Here is a 21,433-nt window from a genome sequence, read left to right on the forward strand (position 1 = left end):
TATCATTAACTTCAATGATTTATGCGCTCTGCAGGTCTGCACCAAGTCTTCATAAAATTTCCTATCCCCGCTATTTGGCCCATACAGCGTCAGCAACAGGATTTCCCTACCTTGCAGCCATAGGTGGATTAAAACATATCTCCCTTTTGAGTCTGACATTAGTAGTTCCGATTTTGCCGCTAGCCCTTTCCTTATTAATATTGCTACCCCGCCTTTGCGGCCATCTGCTGGGGAAGCGTGCACCAGTCCTACCCAGTTTCTCTGCAGCTTATCATGTTCTTCCTGTGACAAACGTGTCTCCTGTAGGCACGCTATGTCCGCTTGTTTCCTGTGTAGTGCTGCTAACACCTTTGAACATTTAACTGGTGAGGTGATACCTCCCACATTCCACGTGAGTAATCAAACGGACTTAACCGCCATCTATTGCCTGCCCCTGTGTTGACTGCAGTAATTTATTCATATGAGGGTCAGGCGCCCAGCCTCGTCCATCCCTCCTTTTCTTGTGTTGCGTTTTCTCGACACTTTTCAGCTCTGACATCATTAACCCGTGTAGTGTGTGGGACTTTGGTTTTCTAAGAGAGAGAGAGGATCATCCCCATGTTGAACTATGTGAACGTGTCTCGATGCCTGTACTTTACCCCACTCATATCGCCCTGTCCCCTCCCTCCTTCCCTCCCACCCTTCCCCCCTTGTACCCCTTTGGTCATACCCCCTTTATCCTTCACTGCACCCTTTTTATCTCCTCTCTCTTTTGAGGAAATAGTTGATCTACCTGATATGCCCCCCCCCCCGACTCCCCTCCACCCGTCCATTCCTGTTACACACTTGTTTCACTCTTTTATAACAGTTTTGCGTATTTATATACAGCAACACTTGAATAGCGTAAATTACTTAACTTTCAACAGCTTCTGTGACATTTGTAATTCCAGAGCGTTAGGCCTTTAGAGTTCGGGTCTCATATGAAATACTTGGCATTATTCATGACCGACGAAGTCTCCGCTCAGTTCTTTGCGAGTTTACCCGGTACATTGTGCCCTTTATCTCTTTATACTCCTTTTGGCCTAGGCAGCATCTGATATAGTCCGTTGCTTCCGCCCATGTAGTCTCATTCATGGGCTCTCGTTATGTGACCTATGTCTCCACTTTTATATTCATTGCCTTCTGGAATGTGTCTGCTTCCTCTGCTGAAGTAAAGACATGCCATTTGCCTTTATGTGAAATTTTTAATGTTGCTGGGCACAACATCATGAACTTTTCTTTCTTGGCGAACAGCGCGCTGCAAACTGGATTGAATTCCCGACGGCGCTGCTGCAGTGCCAGTGAATAATCCTGGAATATCTTTATAGGTGTACCTTCATAACTGAGGCTGTCTCTTTTTTGACGTGCACCCCTCATTATTTCCACTTTGTGAAGAAAGTTCTGCACCTTTGCGATTATTACTTTGGCCGCGTGTTTCCTTCTTGCCTCCGGCCTAGCTGGTGCGCACGCTCTAGGCATAATTTTCCCATGCTGTCTGTGAGTGCTAGCTCCGCACTTAGCCATCTTTCCAGCATAGTACTCAATGTCGTGGTCTGGTACCGTTTCAGGGAATCCCACTATTTCTTATGTTCGAGCGGCGGGAGCGGTTCTCTAAATCGTCGAGTAATTGGCCTTGTTCTACTACAGTTTTTTGTAGATCACGTACTGTATTTTCCAGCGTCAACTCTCGATCCTCTGTCCCCACTACTCTTGTTTCCAATTCGCTTGTGTGGCTTTTCATTTCCTCCATTGCTTTTTCTATCGTTTGCATGTGCTCCAATAGCTGAGCAAATTGTTCTGTCGCTCCTTTTACTGCTGCTGTTATCTGGTGCAGCTGGGGCTCGCTGAATAGTTGTTGTTCCGGGCCTGGACTCCGTGCCATTTTGGATTCTGTGTGACTTCGTGTCCGCACTTGGTCCTTTTTCCCGGTTCTGCTAGTTTTGCCAGCCTCTGCTCGGGTAGCAAAAGAATCCATGCAACTTCTGCTACTTTCGTGTGAGTTTTCCCTGATTTCTGTTCACATTTCTGTCCGGGCGGAGAGCGAAATCAGGAGGGGACCTGAGCGAGAAAGCAACGTGCTGTCTTCCTCCTCTAAGGCATCACGTGATCTCCAACTCCGACCAGGTATGACTTTTATTCGGTGGGGGGGCCCTGGTGCTCGGAGGGAGGGCGGGTGGCCTGGTGCTCGGGCGGCCTGGTGCTGGGTGGGAGGGAGGGACTGATGCCTGATGCTGGGAGGGAGGAATGCCTGGTTCTGGGTGGGAGGGACGGATGCCTGGTGCTGGGTGGGAGGAATGCCTGGTTCTGGGTGGGAGGGACGGATGCCTGGTGCTGGGTGGGAGGGAGTGAAGCCTGATGCTGGGAGGGAGGGACGGATGCCTGGTGCTGGGTGGGAGGCCTGCCTGGTGCTGGGAGGGAGGGCAGGCGGGAGGGCAGAGGGGAGGAGGGTGGCTGGAGGGGAGAGGAGGGTTGCTGGACATGGGTGGATGGAGGGGAGGGCAGGGGGGAGAGAGGAGGGCAAGAAAAGAAGAAGAAAGTAAAGAAATAAATGGAAAGGAAGCCCTGGAAACGGAGTTAAGAGAACAGATAGAGAGCAGCAGAATCAGAGACTAGGACCAATATGGATAGAAAAACAAAATCACCAGACAACAAAGGTAGAAAAAAAACATTTTATTTTCATTTTAGTGTGTGGAATATGTCCAATTTGAGAATTTACATCTGCTGTCTTATTTTGCACTGGGTATACTGGAGCAGTAACAGCTTACAGAAATGATTTATAATGAAAAAAAATCATGTTATTTTTTTTTCTCCTATACTAGTATAATAGTTTCAGTGATGTCTGTTTATATGCGCCATGGCTGGTGTAAGGGGTGTGGCTATCATAGGGTGGAGTCATATGTGGTGACCCCGCCCATAATGAGTACCGGCACCTGCGATAATTAATTAGATTTTGGGTTGCTGTTTGGGCACTCGGTCTCTGAAAGGTTCACCATCACTGCCCTAGTCACTTATTGCAGTAAGACACCTTTGATATTTTATTTGGAGACTTAAGTCCTGTACTCCAGGGCACAAATTTTGTCTCCTTGGCATTAATTTATGCTAAAAATGTATACTTTGGATAAGGACTTGACTTCATCACATTTTTATTTTTGTGGTTTTCAATAGTTTTTTTTATTATTCATTTATTTGGATTTTTTTTCTCGCACCTTTTTCAGTAGTAGCTCAAGGCGAGCTACATTCAGGTACACTGGGTAGTTCCTGTCCCAGAAGGGCTCACAATCTAAGGGCCCTGTTTACTAAGGAGCACTAGCATTTTTAGTTTGTGCTAAAAATTAGCACATGCTAACACTAGAGACACCCATAGGAATATATGGATGTCTCTAGCAATAAGTGCACACGTACCACGTGGCTTGTAAACAGGGCCCCAAGTTTGTATCTGAGGCAATGGAGGGTTAATTGACTTGCCCAAGATCACAAGAAGCAGGAGTGGGATTTGAACCTACCACCTCTGGATGTCAAGACCAGTGCTCTAACCACTAGGCCACTCCTCCATGCAGAGAACTTCTGTTCAGATCAAAATGGCTGCTAGGGATCTAATACATCCCAACCAGCATTGTTCTGTTAATGTCCCTGTTCTGTGTACTTCCTCGCGTAGTGGCTCTGGGGTTAAAGTTTTATCTTTTAGCTAATCTCTGCTCTAGTACCCCTCCCTTTCATGATGGAAAGACACCTCACTGACTGCTGCCCTCTCCTTCCTTTCAGGTCAGCCATAAATCCAACAGTGTATCTACTAGTCGGGTCAATCAGTTAGTCTTCCAGGTAAACTTCCAGCGTCTTTGGACATCTTATCTCACACCTATGCTGATTGAGAGGTATCCAGGAACCCCAGGGAGCAAGAAAACACGAGAGGTAAGTGGATCAGACTCAGGAGGACGAGCAGTGCAATATAAAAGAGAAAAGCCAAGGGGTGACTTTATTCTTGGGAGAAGGAAAGATGATATGCTTTAGGGCAGTGCTTGTCAGTCCTTCCTGCCTGAGGCACACCTAGCCAGTCCATTTTTCAGGATTACCACAGTGAAGATGTTTGAGAGAAATATGTATACAGTGGGTCCCCAATATATGCAAATTTACCTCATACATATTCATTATGGTAATCCTGACTGGCTAGTTGTGCGTCTAGGGGTGGATTGAGAAGCACTTTTTTTTTACAGTAGCAGATGTCTAGGTGCATTACCTGTTCTGTAGAAGGCTCTTCACTCATGATCCCATTGTATAAAACAAGTACCAGCAAGGTATACTAAAACATTGAATTAGCAAATACCTAGTAGAGCTTATTGTGCTGTATGCTTTTTTAACTCCTGTTCTGCCATGTTCCCCAGCTCATAGTGAATTATTTGAGCACACTGAGTGCTGACTGGAGTGTGAAGCTTGACACCTTTGAGGACAAAACCCCATTTGGCTCCTTGATTTTCTCCAATATTGTTGCAACGCTGAACCCCAAGGCTCCACAGCGTTTGGTCCTTGCCTGCCATTATGACTCCAAATATTTCCCACATGATGACCGTGGGCGAGCATTTGTGGGCGCCACAGACTCGGCGGTGCCATGTGCCATAATACTGGAAGTGGTGTCTGCACTGGACCAGGAGCTCCTGCAAAGCAAGAAGCAGGTAGAGTAAATGAGTTATTGTCACTGTCTTCAGCAGTCTGCTCATTCATCAATATTATTTTCATCTACATATTGAAGTTTAACTATTCATCAGTTTTTAGTCTCCATTCTTCACTGTTAGCCTGTTTTGAACATCAAGCAATGATTAATATGTTGTCATAGCTGTATGGGGAACATTGCAGTTAGCTCAAATAGAGGTAAAAATTCATGTTATCTTTCCCCTCGTTTTAATTGCGCCTCCCTTTAGGGGTCAGAGAGGACTCTGCAGTTGCTTTTCTTCGATGGAGAGGAAGCCTTCAAGGAGTGGAGTGACACAGACTCACTGTACGGATCACGGCACCTGGCTGAGCTCATGGCAAAGACGAAGTACCTGCCTGGTGCTTCCCACAGTACCGAGATCCAGGCCATGGTGAGCGGTTAGCCTCTCTGTCCTTGTCTGCAGCAAAATCACCAAGTGAGTGGGGAGGGAGGTCCAGGCACAGTTACATAGGAGTGAGGGATATCTAGGATTGGGGTGAGGGTATGGCAGCGACTCTTGTCAGGAGAGCATGCAGATGTACTGTCCTCGTGGGAGCACATACTAGTGTACACTGTGGTACATACTTGTATGCATATCCTGTGTTTCTTGTTCATTCTAGTGACTGTGGTTTTTTTGTCTCTGCACATTGTGTCTTTGAACCTTTCCCATTCCTTGTTTGCAAGTTGCTTGTACCTTTTTTTTTGTCTCTTCTGCACTGACCCAAACTCTGTTCCCCTCTTCTTTCTATCCAAGGTCAGCATTAGAAAGGTGCAAACAGAGCAGTTTCCTTGGGCCCCATGCTGTGGGGGTGGGGGACAAAACTACATGAAGTTTAAGGAGTGGGTGTTGGGACTCCCTCCCAAATTTCTGCCCTAAGCCCCAGTATATTTTAACACCAGCCCTGTTGCTGTCCTTCTGGTTTCTTCTAGAGCCTCTTTGTCCTACTGGATCTCCTGGGAGCCTCAGAGACACAGATTCTCAATCACTTCTCGGCGACTTCACACTGGTTTGACAGGCTCATCAGCATAGGTACCAATCTACCAAAGGCTGGTAGCTGTGGTTTGCTCATTTCCTTGAGGTGTAATTCTGAGGATAATTTTAAAACAGGGTGCTTATGCTGCAGTACTGTTGTTAGTGTGCATGAGTGTACACACACTTGTGGATGACAATATTCTATAAATGTAAGTTTCCTGTTATAGAGGGATGGGGTCTCCATCATTGTATAATAGCATGTAAGGGCTGTCACTGCAATGGATGACGGTTAACCAAATGTGGGGGGGAGGGGGGAACCCCCGGTAACTGTGAGTGGAGTCTTGTGGTGGTGTTAAAGTAATAGAGACTGGTTCCAATTGATCTGTAAGCCCAAAAAGCAACAACAACAAAAAAGTACTGAGCCAAAAATCCATCTGAGTGGTGATAGAGGATGGAAGCAGTTTTTCAGAGAACTACCAGTACAGAGTAGGGATTGCAACAGAAACACCAGGCAGACATGCCTGAAATGCTCAAGACCCTATTCCTTGAAAAGGGGGGAAGAGAACTATGATGGAGCCTACTTTAGCATCTGAATGATGGTAATAACAATGTGACATTGTGTACAGAATGAGAAATTGGAGGGTGAAGCAGGAAAGAGGTAGGTGGCGAGGCAATATGGGGAAATACTGTTTACTGAGGATGTAATGGATAGAATGTACAAGAAATGTCAAGCTGGGTCCCAGCAGAGAACCAGCTAAGCTATGCATCCTTTAGTTGCAGAGATGTATGCAGTGAGAGCAATGGGGCAGATGGTTTGGCTTGGTGACAGCACTCTGTAATGTGATGAAGAGAACCATGTATTTCTCCCATATTTTATTTTTTCAGCTCGTTATATAGTGCTTTCCCAGGCAAAATCAACTTGTTCAAACCAGCATTTACATCCTACTTAGGGCAACTGTCACACTGACAGTCCTTGCTCAAGTGCCACTAGGTTTCACTGCTACTTGAGGATTAGAACTCCCTCCACTCAGGAGTTGTGAACCCTGATTCTGCATCATCCCAAGCCTCAGCTGACTGAGGGGGCTGAAGATTTAACCCAGGATAGTTGTGGTCACACTTATCCACTTTCTGACATTTGTGGTCTAGGCAAACTGAACGTGGGGTGAGATGTCCCTGACGGGTCTGTTTGCAGGAAAATAGAATACAGAATGTGCCTTTTAATATTTTTTTCATGGGAAAGCATGTACACTTCTCTCAAAACATTGTTGAATGGTTAGATTTATATTCTGATTTTGAAAATCACATGATGTTTGACACCACACGTAAACAAAACTTGCCCACAGCCCTAAAAGGGGAATCAGCCTGAGCTCAGTCTGTCTTTGTTTTTAATTTTCATTCTCATGTATTGTCACTGAGGGGTGGAAGCCTATAATGAGTTTTGTTGTGGTTCTTAGAGAAGCAATTGCACAGGCTTGGCCTCCTACAAGCCCACTACAGGGAGCTGCTCTACTTCCATAAGGATATTTTCTATGGACCGGTACAAGACGACCACATCCCATTCTTGCAGAGAGGTGGGTAAAGAACAGTTTGCGTAGGGAGATTTGTACGTCTTGTTTCCCAGCATGGTTTTAGAGATGTATTTTTTTTTTTTTTCTACTAAATCAGTAGCATTTTTTTAGTGTCCTCTGGCTCAAAGGAGCATGTTCTCTTTTGGTTACTAAGGTCTTTTGCTCCTCTTTGCATTTCTGTCCCTGTTATCTTCACAGGTGTACCCGTTCTGCACCTTATTTCAACACCCTTCCCATGGATGTGGCACACGATGGATGACATAGAGGAGAATTTGCATCCTCCCACCATTGAGAATCTCTGCAAGATTATCACCATCTTCGTGGCTGAGTACCTGCAGCTCTGAGCTCCCTTTGGCTTGGTGTGCAGGATGCAGCATTGAATCAAGTATGATGGCACAAATCCTTCTATTTCTTACATAAGAAGTGGAGGGTAGAATGAGCCAGGACAATGAAATCCATGTTTTCCATGTCAGATAGTGGAGAGGAGACAAAGCTAGCTGCAGGGTGAAGGTCAGTGGGACAGTGTGGCAGGTAGGCAGATCCAGCCACAGTGCAGAAGTCTGTGCTATGAGGGTCAATGTGGAGGGAAGGCAGAGTGAGCTGCAAGGCTGAAGTGTGCGAGACCGAGCAAGATTAACCTTTGATGGGCCCTAGGCAACAATTAGCCCCCTCAAACCCCATCATAATATAAAAACATAAGCATGTCAACTCCCTTATCCGCCAGATCACTGCCTGATCCCTTCCAGTAGCAGGAATTGGTGAGCAGAACCAGGGGGTCTTGTGAAACTGGGAGGACACTAGTGGTTCTGATTGCAGATGGAAATCAGTAGAGGAAGAGCCATCAGCATGCAAGAAGAGCTGCTTGCTGCCCTGTCCTATGAAATGGAGGATAATGAGCAGTGATGAGGAGTTAAAAATGGACTTCTGTGGCTTCAGGTGACTCTGGCCTGTCTTCTCTCCTCTGTATATAGCTTACTTGGCAAAAAACTGGCCGGTGCACACTAGTTGAGAACCACTAAATTGATACACATACCAGGGTCATCCTAAATGTCTTGACTCCAGGTATGAGCCTAGTTTGAGGACAGTAAAAGATTCAGAGCCGTGCAATTGCTGTGCTGAGGGCTATGTGACAGTATGGAGGACAAATGTTACAAAATGTGTATATCATCATCCATGGCATCACAGGCAGTATATACTAATCTCTGTTGAGTATGAAGTAATAGGTGACTCTTGCTAACTTTAATTGCTTTCAGAGATGTAAGGGTAATTCTACTCTGCCCTAGCTATATTTCTGTTCGTTATGGATAAAATGTGACAGGTCACCTAAGTTAGGTACTGATGCTCTAATTCTATACATTGACAATTATGTGTACAATTGCCATTGATAGAATATAGTGTTAGTCCACAGTTGTTTGCCTAACTTTTTAGATATGAGCATTAGTATTAGCTCAATGACTGGTATTTATGGTAAATGCTTGTGTCTTAACTGCTGTCAATTAGGTGTGTAACTAATAGTATTCTGTAACCTGTGAGCATAAGTGCTAGGCACATCCCTCCCCTGCCCCTTCAAGATCCACACCCTTTTGCAGTTGTATGTTATGGATTTTGTGTGTTCAAGTTGTAGTAAACCGTTGAAGGGCAGTTAGGCACATAGCTGCAAATTAGTGCCAGTTAACTTCTAATTGGTGTTAACTGGTTCTAATTTAATAAAGTTACATAGGTAACTGATACTGTTCTATAACTTGTGCATGCAACTTTGTGCACTAAGCATCAAATTGTGTGCGCAAAGTGATAGAATTAGGCGGTAATTGGTACTACCACAGACCCTTTCTTATGTAGTATTTATTCCAAACCATCACTGCGGAAAAATAAAATCTTTTGAGTCATGTACAGTATAAACACGACAAAAATGTGCACACACAAAGGACAGAGAAAGCGAGAATAACAGTCTTTAACACTTTTATTGAATATCAACTAAAAACCTACTGTGCCCATGTTTCACTCATAGGCGGCTTCAGGGGAAATATGCAGTACAACAACTCCCTTAGTTCTCTCAGTAGGCTATAGACCTCCACCTAAAAATGCTGAACAGTTCAAAGATTGATCCTAGTTCCAGCTAGGCACAGAGCCCTGATTAATGTAACTGCAATGACTGTGTGGTGTATCTCACTCTCCGTTTCCTGGCCACTGTGTATAAGCTGTTCCCATGTCTTGTTTGTTTACTTAAAATGCAAGAGTTAATAAAAGCATAAGCAGTACAAATTAAAACTAAACAGAAGAACAAGTCATGGTGTAACAAACCAGGACTTTCAATAGTTTTGAAACGTGGTCCACAATAGTACAAACCTCATTTTGAAACAAGTTGGAGAAATCCCTAAGACCAAGGCAAATCTCCTAGCTTTGACTGCCAGTAGAGCAAGGAGCAGTGCTCTAGGTCAGTGGTTTGCAACCCAGTCTTCAGGGACTACCTGGCCACTCAGGTTTTCAGGATACCCATGCTGAGAGATTTTATGCATTGGAGGAAGTTCATATTAATACATCTCATGTACAGTCATTGTGGATATCCTGAAAACCCAGCTGGCCAAGTAGTCCCTAAGGACTGGGTTGCAACCACTGCTCTAGAGGATCACAGGACCTCATACCTATCACTAAGAGCCTGAAGGCCTCCATGAACACACAGGCTGTGTCCCCTTTCTATCCAGATTCAAATCTAGCCTGCAAACACACTGTTTTTAAAAAAAATGTAAAACTGTACACATGGCCTGCTTTCCTCGCCCACAGGCTGTTCCCTTATATGGACTCTTGTAAGGCCCCATTTGCTCCTGTTTGTTTTATCTGTGTTTCCTGTCTCAGTGTTTTATTAGATTATAAGTTGTCAAAATATTTGGAGTGTGTTATCTTTTCTGTAAAGTGTAGCATGCACCTGATAAACTACAAATATGAATGATAATATATATTGCAATAGAAAATATTGCTTCCGGTGGTTTTTAAAGTATATTGGTCTAGACCTTAGAAAGATTTAAAAGTCAGCATTAAATCATCATAAAATCTACATGAGCCTTGACTGGCAGCTGGTGAAGGCTATAATGCTGGTGATTATCACACTGAGTAAAAGACTTAGGTGAATTAATTTCTTCTCTAGATTTGAGCTTTGAGTCTCCTTTGTTATTCTGTGGCAGGTTTTGTGTACAAAAGCTAAGCAGCTTCTTAGGGAACTGTACCTTGCACTAACAGGAAGCTATAGGGCAGGTTGTGCACCTTGCTGCTCTCCTTCAGGTACCTTACTAATTCCTGGATAGGGTAGGAGTCCATGCAGTTGCTGTTGACCCTCAACTTGGAGAGGCCACATATGAAAGCAGCTGCCCCTCTGTCTACTGTCCTGCTGCCTAAGGTGCTACAGCTCATCTTAAGAACATAAGTGTTGCCATACTGGGACAGACGGAAGGTCCATCAAGCCCATCAGTGGCCAATCCAGATTACAAGTACCTGACAAGATCCCAAAACAGTAGAATACATTTTATGCTGCTTATCCTAGAACTATCAAAACACACAGGCACGTCTCCACTCAAATTATAAATTGCAAAACAAAAAAGATAGTAGAGGATTCCTAGGAGTCAAACTATGTTGTATGGGGTGAGTCTTATATAATCGCCACGGCTGGTTTCACTTCACTCTCGTGGTGAACCTCTGCCCTTGTGAATTTCTAATCACAGACTCTGCCCCCGACCTACCAGTGCTCGAATAACTCAATCTTTACATACTTTTGCTTATCGCATTGCATAAGTAAATATAAAGGCTATGTATCACTTATCTTATTGAAATCGGTGTGCTCACAAACCCCGACAGGTTGCCTGTTTCACAATACGTGCTTCGTCAAGGGGGAGCCATAACACCAGGTCTGTCAAAGCAAAAAAACAAAGATTACCTTAACACATACCTATTCCAGTATACTCCTCAATCACATATAACCCCGGCTTCCAGACTTACTACTCAGTGTGACGCCTCTGCTTATCACTACAAACATAAAAAAATGGCGACAGCGTTTTATACCCAGTCGGTGTATCGGAAACAGCTGACTCCTGTATCCGGTCCAAACCGTAGCTGTCAAACTAAATGAAGCACCGCCAATGCAAGTAAGTATTTAAACCCTTTGGCTCCACTGTATTTACTTGATACATCCAAAATGTTTCCCGCTGTAATAGCTTTTGTTATAATCGCCTCCTCTAGCAGATGATGTTATGGCTCCCCCTTGACGTGGGACAAACATAAAGGAATCCTGTTCAGAAGGAATGGATCCTAAGGAGTTTAACCAAGATTGGGTGGCAGAGCCGGTGGTGGGAGGCGGGGATAGTGCTGGGCAGACTTATATGGTCTGTGCCAGAGCCGGTGGTGGGAGGCGAGGCTGGTGGTTGGGAGGCGGGGATAGTGCTGGGCAGACTTACACGGTCTGTGCCCTGAAAAGGACAGGTACAAATCAAGGTAAGGTATAAACAAAAAGTAGCACATATGAGTTTATCTTGTAGGGCAGACTGGATGGACCATGCAGGTCTTTTTCTGCCGTCATTTACTATGTTACTATGATAAGCAAAAGTATGTAAAGATTGAGTTATTTGAGCATTGGTAGATCGGGAGTCTGTGATTAGAAATTCACACGGGCAGAGGTTCACCGCGAGAGTGAAGTGAAACCAGCCGTATCCTAGAACTAAGCAGTGGATTTTTCCCAAGTCCATCTTAATCGTGATTTATGGACTTTTATTTTAGGAACCTATCCAAACCTTTTTAAAACCTCGCTAAGCTAATCGCTTTGCATCCTCTTCTTTCACCCAGCTAACTTCCCAGAGATGCCAATGGTATGCTCCATCTAAAAGAGTAGGATACACAGTAGTATTGATGGCAAAACTGGTGCACCATGTACAAAGCTGTTGGTGTTCCTTCAGATTTAGAGTTGAGCGCACATACCTCCATATTTGGAGTCACCACCCAGGACCAAGACTTTAGAGTCATTGTGGACAATATGCGTGATATAGGGCAAGGGTCAAGGAAGACAGATTCTTAGGAGTTATTCAGAAGGGAATGAAAAATGGGGAATTGAAGAGTATAGGACCAACGATAGAACCTTGGGAGATACCAGACGTTGGGGGCTAGGGAGAAAAGCAGTTAGAATAATGGACTCTAAATAAGCAGTCAATGAGGAGAATACAGTACCAGTAACACATAGGTCAGAAAGTGTTTAAAGGCGGTTGGAATGACTAACAAATCAAAGGCAGCCGAAAGGTTGAGAGGCTAAAAACACATCCCATCCTGCATTAAGAATTCATTTAATGCAGTTAGTAAGGCTGAGAAGGGTATGCTCAGTGGAATGATGGGATCAAAAACCAGTTTGGTGTGGGTAGAGGTTATTCATCTTCTCAAGTTAGTCTGTTAGCTGCCAAACAGCAAACTTCTCAACGACCTTGGAGATGAAAGGAAGAATTGAAAATGGGTTGAAGAATGGTCTGCGTTGGAGTTAAGATGTGGCTTCACCATGGCCTACTTCCAGAGATCAGGGAAGATTCTAGTAGTCAGGTTATGGCATCATAGAGTGTGGAAAAGGTACTACTACAAATCATTGTCCCTAGAGGGCTTACAATCAAAGTGTTTGTACTTGGGACACCATGGAGGATTAAGGGACCTGCCCAAGTTCACAAGGAGCTGCAGTGGGAATCAAACCCAGGCTGCCAGGATCAAAGCCCAGTGCACTAACCATTAGGTCACTCCTCCATACCAGTGATTATTTTAAAAAATACACACGGAGAAGACGGGTAGGAAGATGTTCAGTATGGGGCGAAGACAGGTTCACTGAAGAAGCAACCTTAGTCACACGAGACAGAGTTCAGAACTTGAGAGAGAGAGGTTACAGGAGCATTATCCTAATATTTGGTCTGATCTTATGTGGAGGGAGAAAAAGGCATTGCTGGCAGAAAGTCTTGTCTGAAAGCTAGGATTTTCTCAGAAAAGCTGCTTGCAGAATTTTCTGTCACTGCAGGAATGAGAGTACAAAAGAGTTGTCATGAGCTAGAGTCAATCTGTACAACGCCCGAGACGGATTCTCAAAGCCTGGGGCCTAAACCCCACAACGCAAACCCTATAAGGCAGAAAAACAGCTAACTAATGCTCAAGGCAAATTACTTTCTAATTTTATATGCAGATAATTTGTTCTGTAAAACCGAAAGCAAGAGAGGAACATTCCTGGCACATGTGCACAAACATTTTGCTGTAAGTGTGGCTCTTATATATGCATGTCCAGAGAAAACTGGAAGTACAAGAATACATCAGCATTGCTCTTTTGTACTTGTTTGCTTTGAAATTTTTGAAAGGCTTATATTTAAACACAGAAAAACAGGCTTGCACTTCTGGCTTTGCTTAGACTTGCACAAGTTTTCTCATTCTCCGAGGACAGGCTGCTTGTTCTCACAACTGGGTTGACGTCTACGGCAGCCCCCACCAACCGGAACAAAACTTCGCGGGCGATCCCGCACGCAGGGCACGCCCACCGCGCATGCGCGGATGTCTTCCCGCCCGTGCGTGACCGTTCCCGCTCAGTCTTTTCTTTTCCGCGCTGGAGAGAGCCGCGTTCGTCTCTCTCTCTGTCAGCCCCAGAAACCGGATCGCGCTTTCGCCGCGAACTTTTTTCTTTTCGCTGTTCTCCGTTTTTTCTCTTTCTTTTGTGTTAAAAAAAAAAAACGCTGAACTTTGTTTTTCCCTCGTCTTTTTGGCCGCGCGGTCGATTTATTTTCGAGGTGTGGTTTTTACCGCCACCATCGACGACTTTGACCGCCGACGCGATTTTTCCGTCGATGTCCTCGAAGGTCCCGAGTGGATTTAAGAAGTGTGGTCGGTGCGGCCGGCATATCTCGCAGACCGACACCCACGCTTGGTGCCTCCAGTGCCTCGGGCCGGAGCACGATTACCCAGACGTGAACCTTGTGTCTCGGTCTCCGGAAACGGCACAAGTAGCGAGGGCAAGTTCTTCGGGACCGTCTTTTTGGAACTTGCGCCGGCTCCTCGACTTCGACGGCATCGGTATCGACGGCCGGATCTTCGGTACGTATCGATGTCCACGAAATCGGCACTGACGACATCGACCCCAGGAGACAAGGTCCCGGTCGGCCCACTGGCTCTCCGGAGACGGCAGGGGTGAGAGGCCGCGTGGGCAATCGGCCCCAGTCACTCCCCTCTACCCAGGGCCCTCGGGACGACTCCTGTCGGACCCCGATTCCTCGAGGCCGAGGGGGATCCCACTCCTCCTGCTTTCTATCCACCGAGTGCCGATGACGGGCACCGCAAAAAGGCGAAGAAACACCGTCATCGGTCGCCCACAACGCATCCGGCGCCAGGGATGAGTCGACGCCGAGGAAGCGGCAGCGTCGAGAAGAGAGGTCCCCTTCTGTCGTGGAGGTATCAGCACGTCAGGGTGCCAGCACTTCGGTGCAGTCTCCTGGACACGAGCAGCTTCCGGCACCAACACCTCTACCGGCCCCTTCGTCTTTCCCGACAGCGAGCCTGGACGAGTGCCTCCGAGCCATCCTTCCGGGGATCCTGGAAGGGCTGATGCGCCAGACTGTGCCGGCGTGCTCTAGCCCGGTGCCGAGGCCTTCGACGCCGACGCCGCTTGCGGCGCCGGTCTCGACCGCCACGCAGGTGGAGTCCCCGTCGACGTCGATGGAGGGAGCTTCATCCCCGCCGGCGCGGGAGTCCACCGCTCGACGACGCCACCGAGGTCTCGGTTGCCTCGACGTCGAGCCGGGCCCGGTTGAGGACTGAGCTGCAGGAGCTCATGTCCGACACCGAGGAAGAGGCCTCGTGGGGGGAGGAGGAGGACCCCAGATATTTCTCCTCCAGAGGAGTCTGCGGGCCTTCCCTCCGACCCCACTCCTTAACCTGAGAGATAGCTCTCGCCACCTGAGAGCCTCTCCTTTGCCTCCTTCGTCAGGGATATGTCTATTTGCATTCCCTTCCCCGTGGTCTCTGTGGATGAGCCGAGGGCTGAGATGCTCGAGGTCCTCGACTATCCATCACCACCTAGAGAGTCCTCCACGGTGCCGTTGCCCCAGGTCCTCAAGAGACACTGCTTCGGAACTGGTTGAGACCGTTATCTAACCCCACCATCCCCAAGGCAAGCGGCAGTCCCCAATTACAGGATCCACTCGGACCCAGATTTAATGCGGCCCCAATTGCCTCATGACTCAGCGGTCGTGGACTCTGTTCTCAATGAGGGCACGGAGCTCGAGGGATACCGCCTCGGCGCCCCCGGGCGGGAGTCTCGCACTCTGGAACTCGTTTGGGAGGAAGGCCTACCAATCTTCCATGCTCGTGACCCGCATCCCAGTCTTACCAGCTCTACATGAGCATTCACATGCGGAAATAATGTGAAGCAACTGGCGGACCTGGTCGACAAGCTCCACCCCCGGAGCAGTCCAGGCCTTTTCAGGAGGTGGTTCAGGCAGCTGAAGGCGTGCAAGAAAGTTCCTGTCTAGGGGATATACGACACCTGTGACGTGCATCTCGTGCTGCGGCCCAAGTATAGTGATGCGCAGCTCTCATGGCTGCGTGCCTCTGACTGTGACAACCGCACCCAGCAGAGACTGGCCGAATCCCTTGCCGGGTGGAGTGGAATATTTTCGGCGAGAAGGTCGAGCAGTTGGTGGACCCAACTACATCAGTGGGAAACCGCCCTCAACAAGCTCTCCCCACCGGGCGCCTTCAGCATCCACCTCAGCAGGTGGACGTTTTTCCCGGGCCAGGCAGGCTGCGCCCTACGCCTACAACAAGCGTAGGTACACCCAGCCAGCCTGAAGGCCTCATCAGGCATAGGGACAGTCCCAGCGCGCTCGTTCCCTCAACAGCGTGCCGCCTAAGCAGCCCCCTGCGCCTCCACAGCAAAAGCCCGGGGACGGGCTTTTGACTGGATCCATGGGAACATAGCCGCCATCAAAGTGTCCGTACCGGACGATCTGCCAGTCGAGGGAGGTTAAAACTTTTTTCACCAAAGGTGGCCTCTTATAACCTCCGACCAGTGGGTTTCTCCAAATAGTGCGGTGCGGATACGCCCTGAATTTTGGCCTACCCTCCACCAAATTGTCCTCTGGGAGCTCAGTCCTTCAGCTCCAGCACAAGCGAGTACTTGCAGAGGAACTCTCCGCCTTCTCAGCGCCAATGCGGTCGAGCCCAGTGCCACCCGCGGCCAGGAAGGGCAGGGATTCTATTCCAGGTACTTCCTTGTGGAAAAGAAAACAGGGGGGATGCCGCCCCATCCTAGACCTGAGAGGCCTGAAACAAATTCCTGGTCAAAGAAAAGTTCAGGATGCTTTCCTTGGGCACCCTTCTGTCAATGATTCAGAAAACGATTGGCTATGTTCCTGGATTAAAGGACGGCATACACTCACATCCCGATACTGCCAGCTCACAGACAGTATCTCAGATTCTGTGCGGGCACATGGCACTTTCAGTATTGTGTGCTGCCCTTTGGGCTCGCCTCTGCCCCACGGGTGTTCACCAAGTGCCTCGTGGTGGTTGTCGGCGTATCTACGCAAGCTGGGAGTGCACGTGTTCCCATATCTCGACGATTGGCTGGTCAAGAACACCTCGGAGGCAGGAGCTCTCCGGTCCATGCAGTGCACTATTCACCTCCTGGAGCTGCTGGGGTTTGTGATAAATTACCCAAAGTCCCATCTCCAGCCAGCCCAATCTCTGGAATTCATAGGAGCTCTGCTGAATACTCAGACGGCTCGGGCCTTCCTTCCCGAAGCGAGGGCCAACAACCTCCTGTCCCTGGCTTCCCAGATCAGAGCGTCGCAGCAGATCACAGCTCGGCAGATGTTGAGACTCCTAGGTCATATGGCCGCCACAGTTCATGTGACTCCCATGGCTCGTCTTCACATGAGATCTGCTCAATGGACCCTAGCTTCCCAGTGGTGCCAAACCACCGGGAATCTAGAAGATGCCATCCGCCTCTCCTCCAGTTGCCGCACTTCACTGCACTGGTGGACCATTCGGACCAATTTGACCTGGGGGCGCCCATTCCAAATTCCTCAGCCCACGAAAGTGCTGACGACGGATGCGTCTCTCCTGGGGTGGGGAGCTCATGTCGATGGGCTTCACACCCAAAGACTTGTGGTCCCTCCAGGAAAAGGATCTGCAGATCAACCTCCTGGAGCTCCGAGCGGTCTGGAACGCACTGAAGGCTTTCAGAGATCGGCTGTCCCGTCAAATTATCCAAATTCGGACAGACAATCAGGTTGCAATGTATTACATCAACAAGCAGGGGGGCACCGGATCTCGCCCCCTGTGTCAGGAAGCCGTCGGGATGTGGCCTTGGGCTTGCCAGTTCGGCATGCTTCTCCAAGCCACATACCTGGCAGGTGTAAACAACAGTCTGGCCGACAGACTGAGCAGAGTCATGCAACCGCACGAGTGGTCGCTCCATTCCAGAGTGGTACGCAAGATCTTCCGAGAGTGGGGCACCCCCTCGGTCGACCTTTTCGCCTCTCAGACCAACCACAGTTCCAGACTACAGGCACACGGCAGGCTAGCGTCGGATGCCTTTCTCCTCCATTGGGGGACCGGCCTCCTGTATGCTTATCCTCCCATACCTTTGGTGGGGAAGACCTTACTGAAGCTCAAGCAAGACCACGGCACCATGATTCTGATAGCGCCGTTTTGGCCCCGCCAGATCTGGTTCCCTCTTCTTCTGGAGTTGTCCTCCGAGGAACTGTGGAGATTGGAGTGTTTTCCGACTCTCATCTCACAGAACGACGGAGCGCTTCTGCACCCCAACCTTCAGTCTCTGGCTCTCACGGCCTGGATGTTGGGTCTTTCTGAGGGTGTCTCCCGTGTCTTGCTTGCCTCTAGAAAGGATTCCACTAAAAAGAGTTACTTTTTCAAGTGGAGGAGGTTTGTCGTCTGGTGTGAGAGCAAGGCCCTAGAACCTCGTTCTTGCCCTGCACAGAACCTGCTTGAATACCTTCTGCACTTATCAGAGTCTGGTCTCAAGACCAACTCAGTAAGGAATCGCCTTAGTGCGATTAGTGCTTACCATTATCGTGTAGAGGGTAAAGCCATCTCTGGAGAGCCTTTAGTCGTTCGATTCATGAGAGGCTTGCTTTTGTCAAGGCCCCCTGTCAAGCCTCCAGCAGTGTCATGGGATCTCAACGTCGTCCTCACCCAGCTGATGAAACCTCCTTTTGAGCCACTGAATTCATGCCATCTGAAGTACTTGACCTGGAAGGTCATTTTCTTGGTGGCAGTTACTTCAGCTCGTAGGGTCAGTGAGCTTCAAGCCTGGTAGCTCATGCTCCGTATACTAAATTTCATCATAACAGAGTAGTGCTCCGCACTCACCCTAAGTTCCTGCCAAGGTGGTGTCGGAGTTCCATCTAACCAGTCAATTGTCTTGCCAACATTCTTCCCAGACCGCATACCCGCCCTGCTGAACGTCAGTTGCACACATTGGACTGCAAGCGAGCGTTGGCCTTCTATTGGGAGCGGACACAGCCCCACAGACAGTCCGCCCAATTGTTTGTTTCTTTCGACCCCAATAGGAAAGGGGTCGCTGTCGGGAAACGCACCATCTCCAATTGGCTAGCAGATTGCATTTCCTTCACTTACGCCCAGGCTGGGCTGACTCTTGAGGGTCATGTCACGGCTCTTAGTGTCAGAGCCATGGCAGCGTCGGTGGCTCACCTGAAGTCAGCCACTATTGAAGAGATTTGCAAGGCTGCGATGTGGTCATCTGTCCACACATTCACATCACATTACTGCCTCCAGCAGGATACCCGACGCGACAGTCGGTTCGGGCAGTCGGTGCTGCAGAATCTGTTTGGGGTTTAAATCCAACTCCACCCTCCAGGACCCGAATTTATTCTGGTCAGGCTGCACTCTCAGTTAGTTGTTCTTCGTAGGTCAATTTCTGTTATGCCCTCGCCGTTGCGAGGTTCAATTGACCTGGGTTCTTGTTTTGAGTGAGCCTGAGAGCTAGGGATACCCCAGTCGTCAGAACAAGCAGCCTGCTTGTCCTCGGAGAAAGCGAATGATACATACCTGTAGCAGGTGTTTTCCGAGGACAGCAGGCTGATTGTTCTCACCTACCCTCCCTCCTCCCCTTTGGAGTTGCGTTTTGATCATTTGCTTGTCATTCAACTGAGCGGGAACGGTCACGCACGGGCGGGAAAATGGCCGCGCATGCGCGGTGGGCGTGCCCTGCGTGCGGGACCGCCCGCGAAGTTTTGTTCCAGTTGGTGGGGGCTGCCGTGGACGTCAACCCAGTCGTGAGAACAATCAGCCTGCTGTCCTCGGAGAACACCTGCTACAGGTATGTATCATTCGCTTTATCAGCGTGTAGAAGCTGCACAGTCTTCTTTGTGCTTCCAAAAGAAGACAAACAAGGTTTAATGTGAAACACTAAGGAGAATCCTCTCCTCAAACCTCTCAATTCTGCTCCTGAGCTGGTGGTAATTTTGTTTTTCGGTGTTACAGGCCATCTTTTAAGAACATAAAAGTTGCCATAGTGGGACAGACTGAAGGTCCATCAAACCCAGTAACCTGTTTCCAACGGTGGCCAATCCAGGATACGAATACCTAGCAAGATCCCAGGACAGTAAAACAGATTTTATGCTGCTTATCCTAGAAATAAGTAATGGACTTCCCAAGTCCATCTTAATAATTTTATTTTTTATTTTATTTGCTGCATTTATATCCCACATTTTCCCACCTATTTGCAGGCTCAATGTGGCTTACAATATAATACAACAACAATCACGTTGATGGAATAAGAAAATCAGAATATAGATAACAGATAAGGTGCAAAAAGTTATCATGGCAACCATATTAACAGAGTAAGAATTTCAGCATTGTTGCAGATGAGGTGCATTAGAAAATTATGTATAATAAGAAGTGGAAAATAGATAAAACATAACAATGATATCAGGACAAGATATAATATTCAGCAATTAGGGTGTAAATTAAAGTAAGTAAATAAATTAGAAAAGGTCCATTATAAATGTATCTGGTGAAGTTTAGGTAATAATGGCTTTATGGACTTTTCTTTTAGGAAATTATCCAAACTTTCGTAAACCTGCTGTGCTAACTGCTTTTACCACCACATTATCTGGCAACGAATTCCAGTGTTTAATTATACATTGAGTGAAGAAATATTTTCTCTGGTTTGTTTTAAATTTACTACTTAGTAGTTTTATTGCATGCCGTCTATTACTAGTATTTTTGGAATGAGCAAACAAGGAATTCACATCTACCCGTTCCAGTCCACTCAGTATTTTGCTTCTGTGCATTGCAGCGCTGCTGTCTGAACATTAGGAAGGAATAGTTACTGACCTCATTAGTATCCATTTAAGTATATGAGAGTGCAATTTGCAGCCATATTTAGTGCACATGTTAGCATCAGCACTTGAGCCCTCTGCGTATTCAGTGCTGTATATCAGGTTTATAAATCTGGCGTTAACCCCTTTTATGGCTGGCGCTAGATTTTTGAGCATCAGCCTCCTAAGAGGTATATATCCCCTTTGCCTGAGTTAAGGAAGACTTGTAAAAGAATGTTTGTTTTTTCTCTGAACACTTTAAGAGTAGAAGAAGAGGGGTCTTTCCATCGGGCTTGTTCAACCCAATGAAGCTTCTCCTCAGGAGTATGAGGCCAGAATGATATCAAGGCTGAGAGTGCAGCTCTCTAAGTGAAAAGGAAATGGGATTTGATATACAACCTTTCTGTGGTTTACAATCAAAGCCGTTTACATATTAAATACAGGTACTTATTTTGTACCTGGAGCAGTGGTGGGTTATGTAACTTGCCAAGAGTCATAAAGAGCTGCGGTGGGAGTTGGACCAAATTCCATGGTTCTCAGGACACTGCATTAACCATTAGGCTGCTCCTCCACTGGAAGTGCTCTTCCAGGACTGAACCTGGGCCAGCAAAGGTAAAGAGGAAAACTCAGAAATGGGTTTGTCACAATGATTGAAATGGGTTTCGACTGAGAGGCCATATAGAGGGGCATAATCGACCAGAAACGCCTATCTCCATGGGCGTTAATCTCCGAGAACGGGTCCGTGAAGGGGCGGAGTGAACCGTATTTTTTAAAAAAAAATAGACGCCCATGCTTTATTCGCCAAGGTGTGAGCTGGGCGTTTTTGCTTTTCACCGAT

The 21,433-nt window shown here is 47.4% G+C and overlaps 1 protein-coding gene across 1 annotated transcript in view; it reads left to right on the top strand.

The window, feature by feature from the left end:
* The window catches only part of QPCTL (glutaminyl-peptide cyclotransferase like), a 46,467-nt gene extending 36,341 nt beyond the window's left edge, over nt 1-10,126 (top strand). Inside the window, exons 3-8 of the mRNA XM_030217894.1 lie at nt 3,781-3,927; nt 4,398-4,685; nt 4,932-5,093; nt 5,633-5,732; nt 7,130-7,246; nt 7,442-10,126. Of these exons, the coding sequence (XP_030073754.1) occupies nt 3,781-3,927; nt 4,398-4,685; nt 4,932-5,093; nt 5,633-5,732; nt 7,130-7,246; nt 7,442-7,587 (960 nt within the window). The 3' untranslated portion in view covers nt 7,588-10,126. The remainder of the gene's footprint in view (nt 1-3,780; nt 3,928-4,397; nt 4,686-4,931; nt 5,094-5,632; nt 5,733-7,129; nt 7,247-7,441) is intronic.
* The last annotated feature ends 11,307 nt before the right edge of the window (nt 10,127-21,433 follow it).

This window comes from Microcaecilia unicolor, chromosome 11 (genome assembly GCF_901765095.1).
Source record: "Microcaecilia unicolor chromosome 11, aMicUni1.1, whole genome shotgun sequence".
NCBI lineage: Eukaryota > Metazoa > Chordata > Amphibia > Gymnophiona > Siphonopidae > Microcaecilia > Microcaecilia unicolor.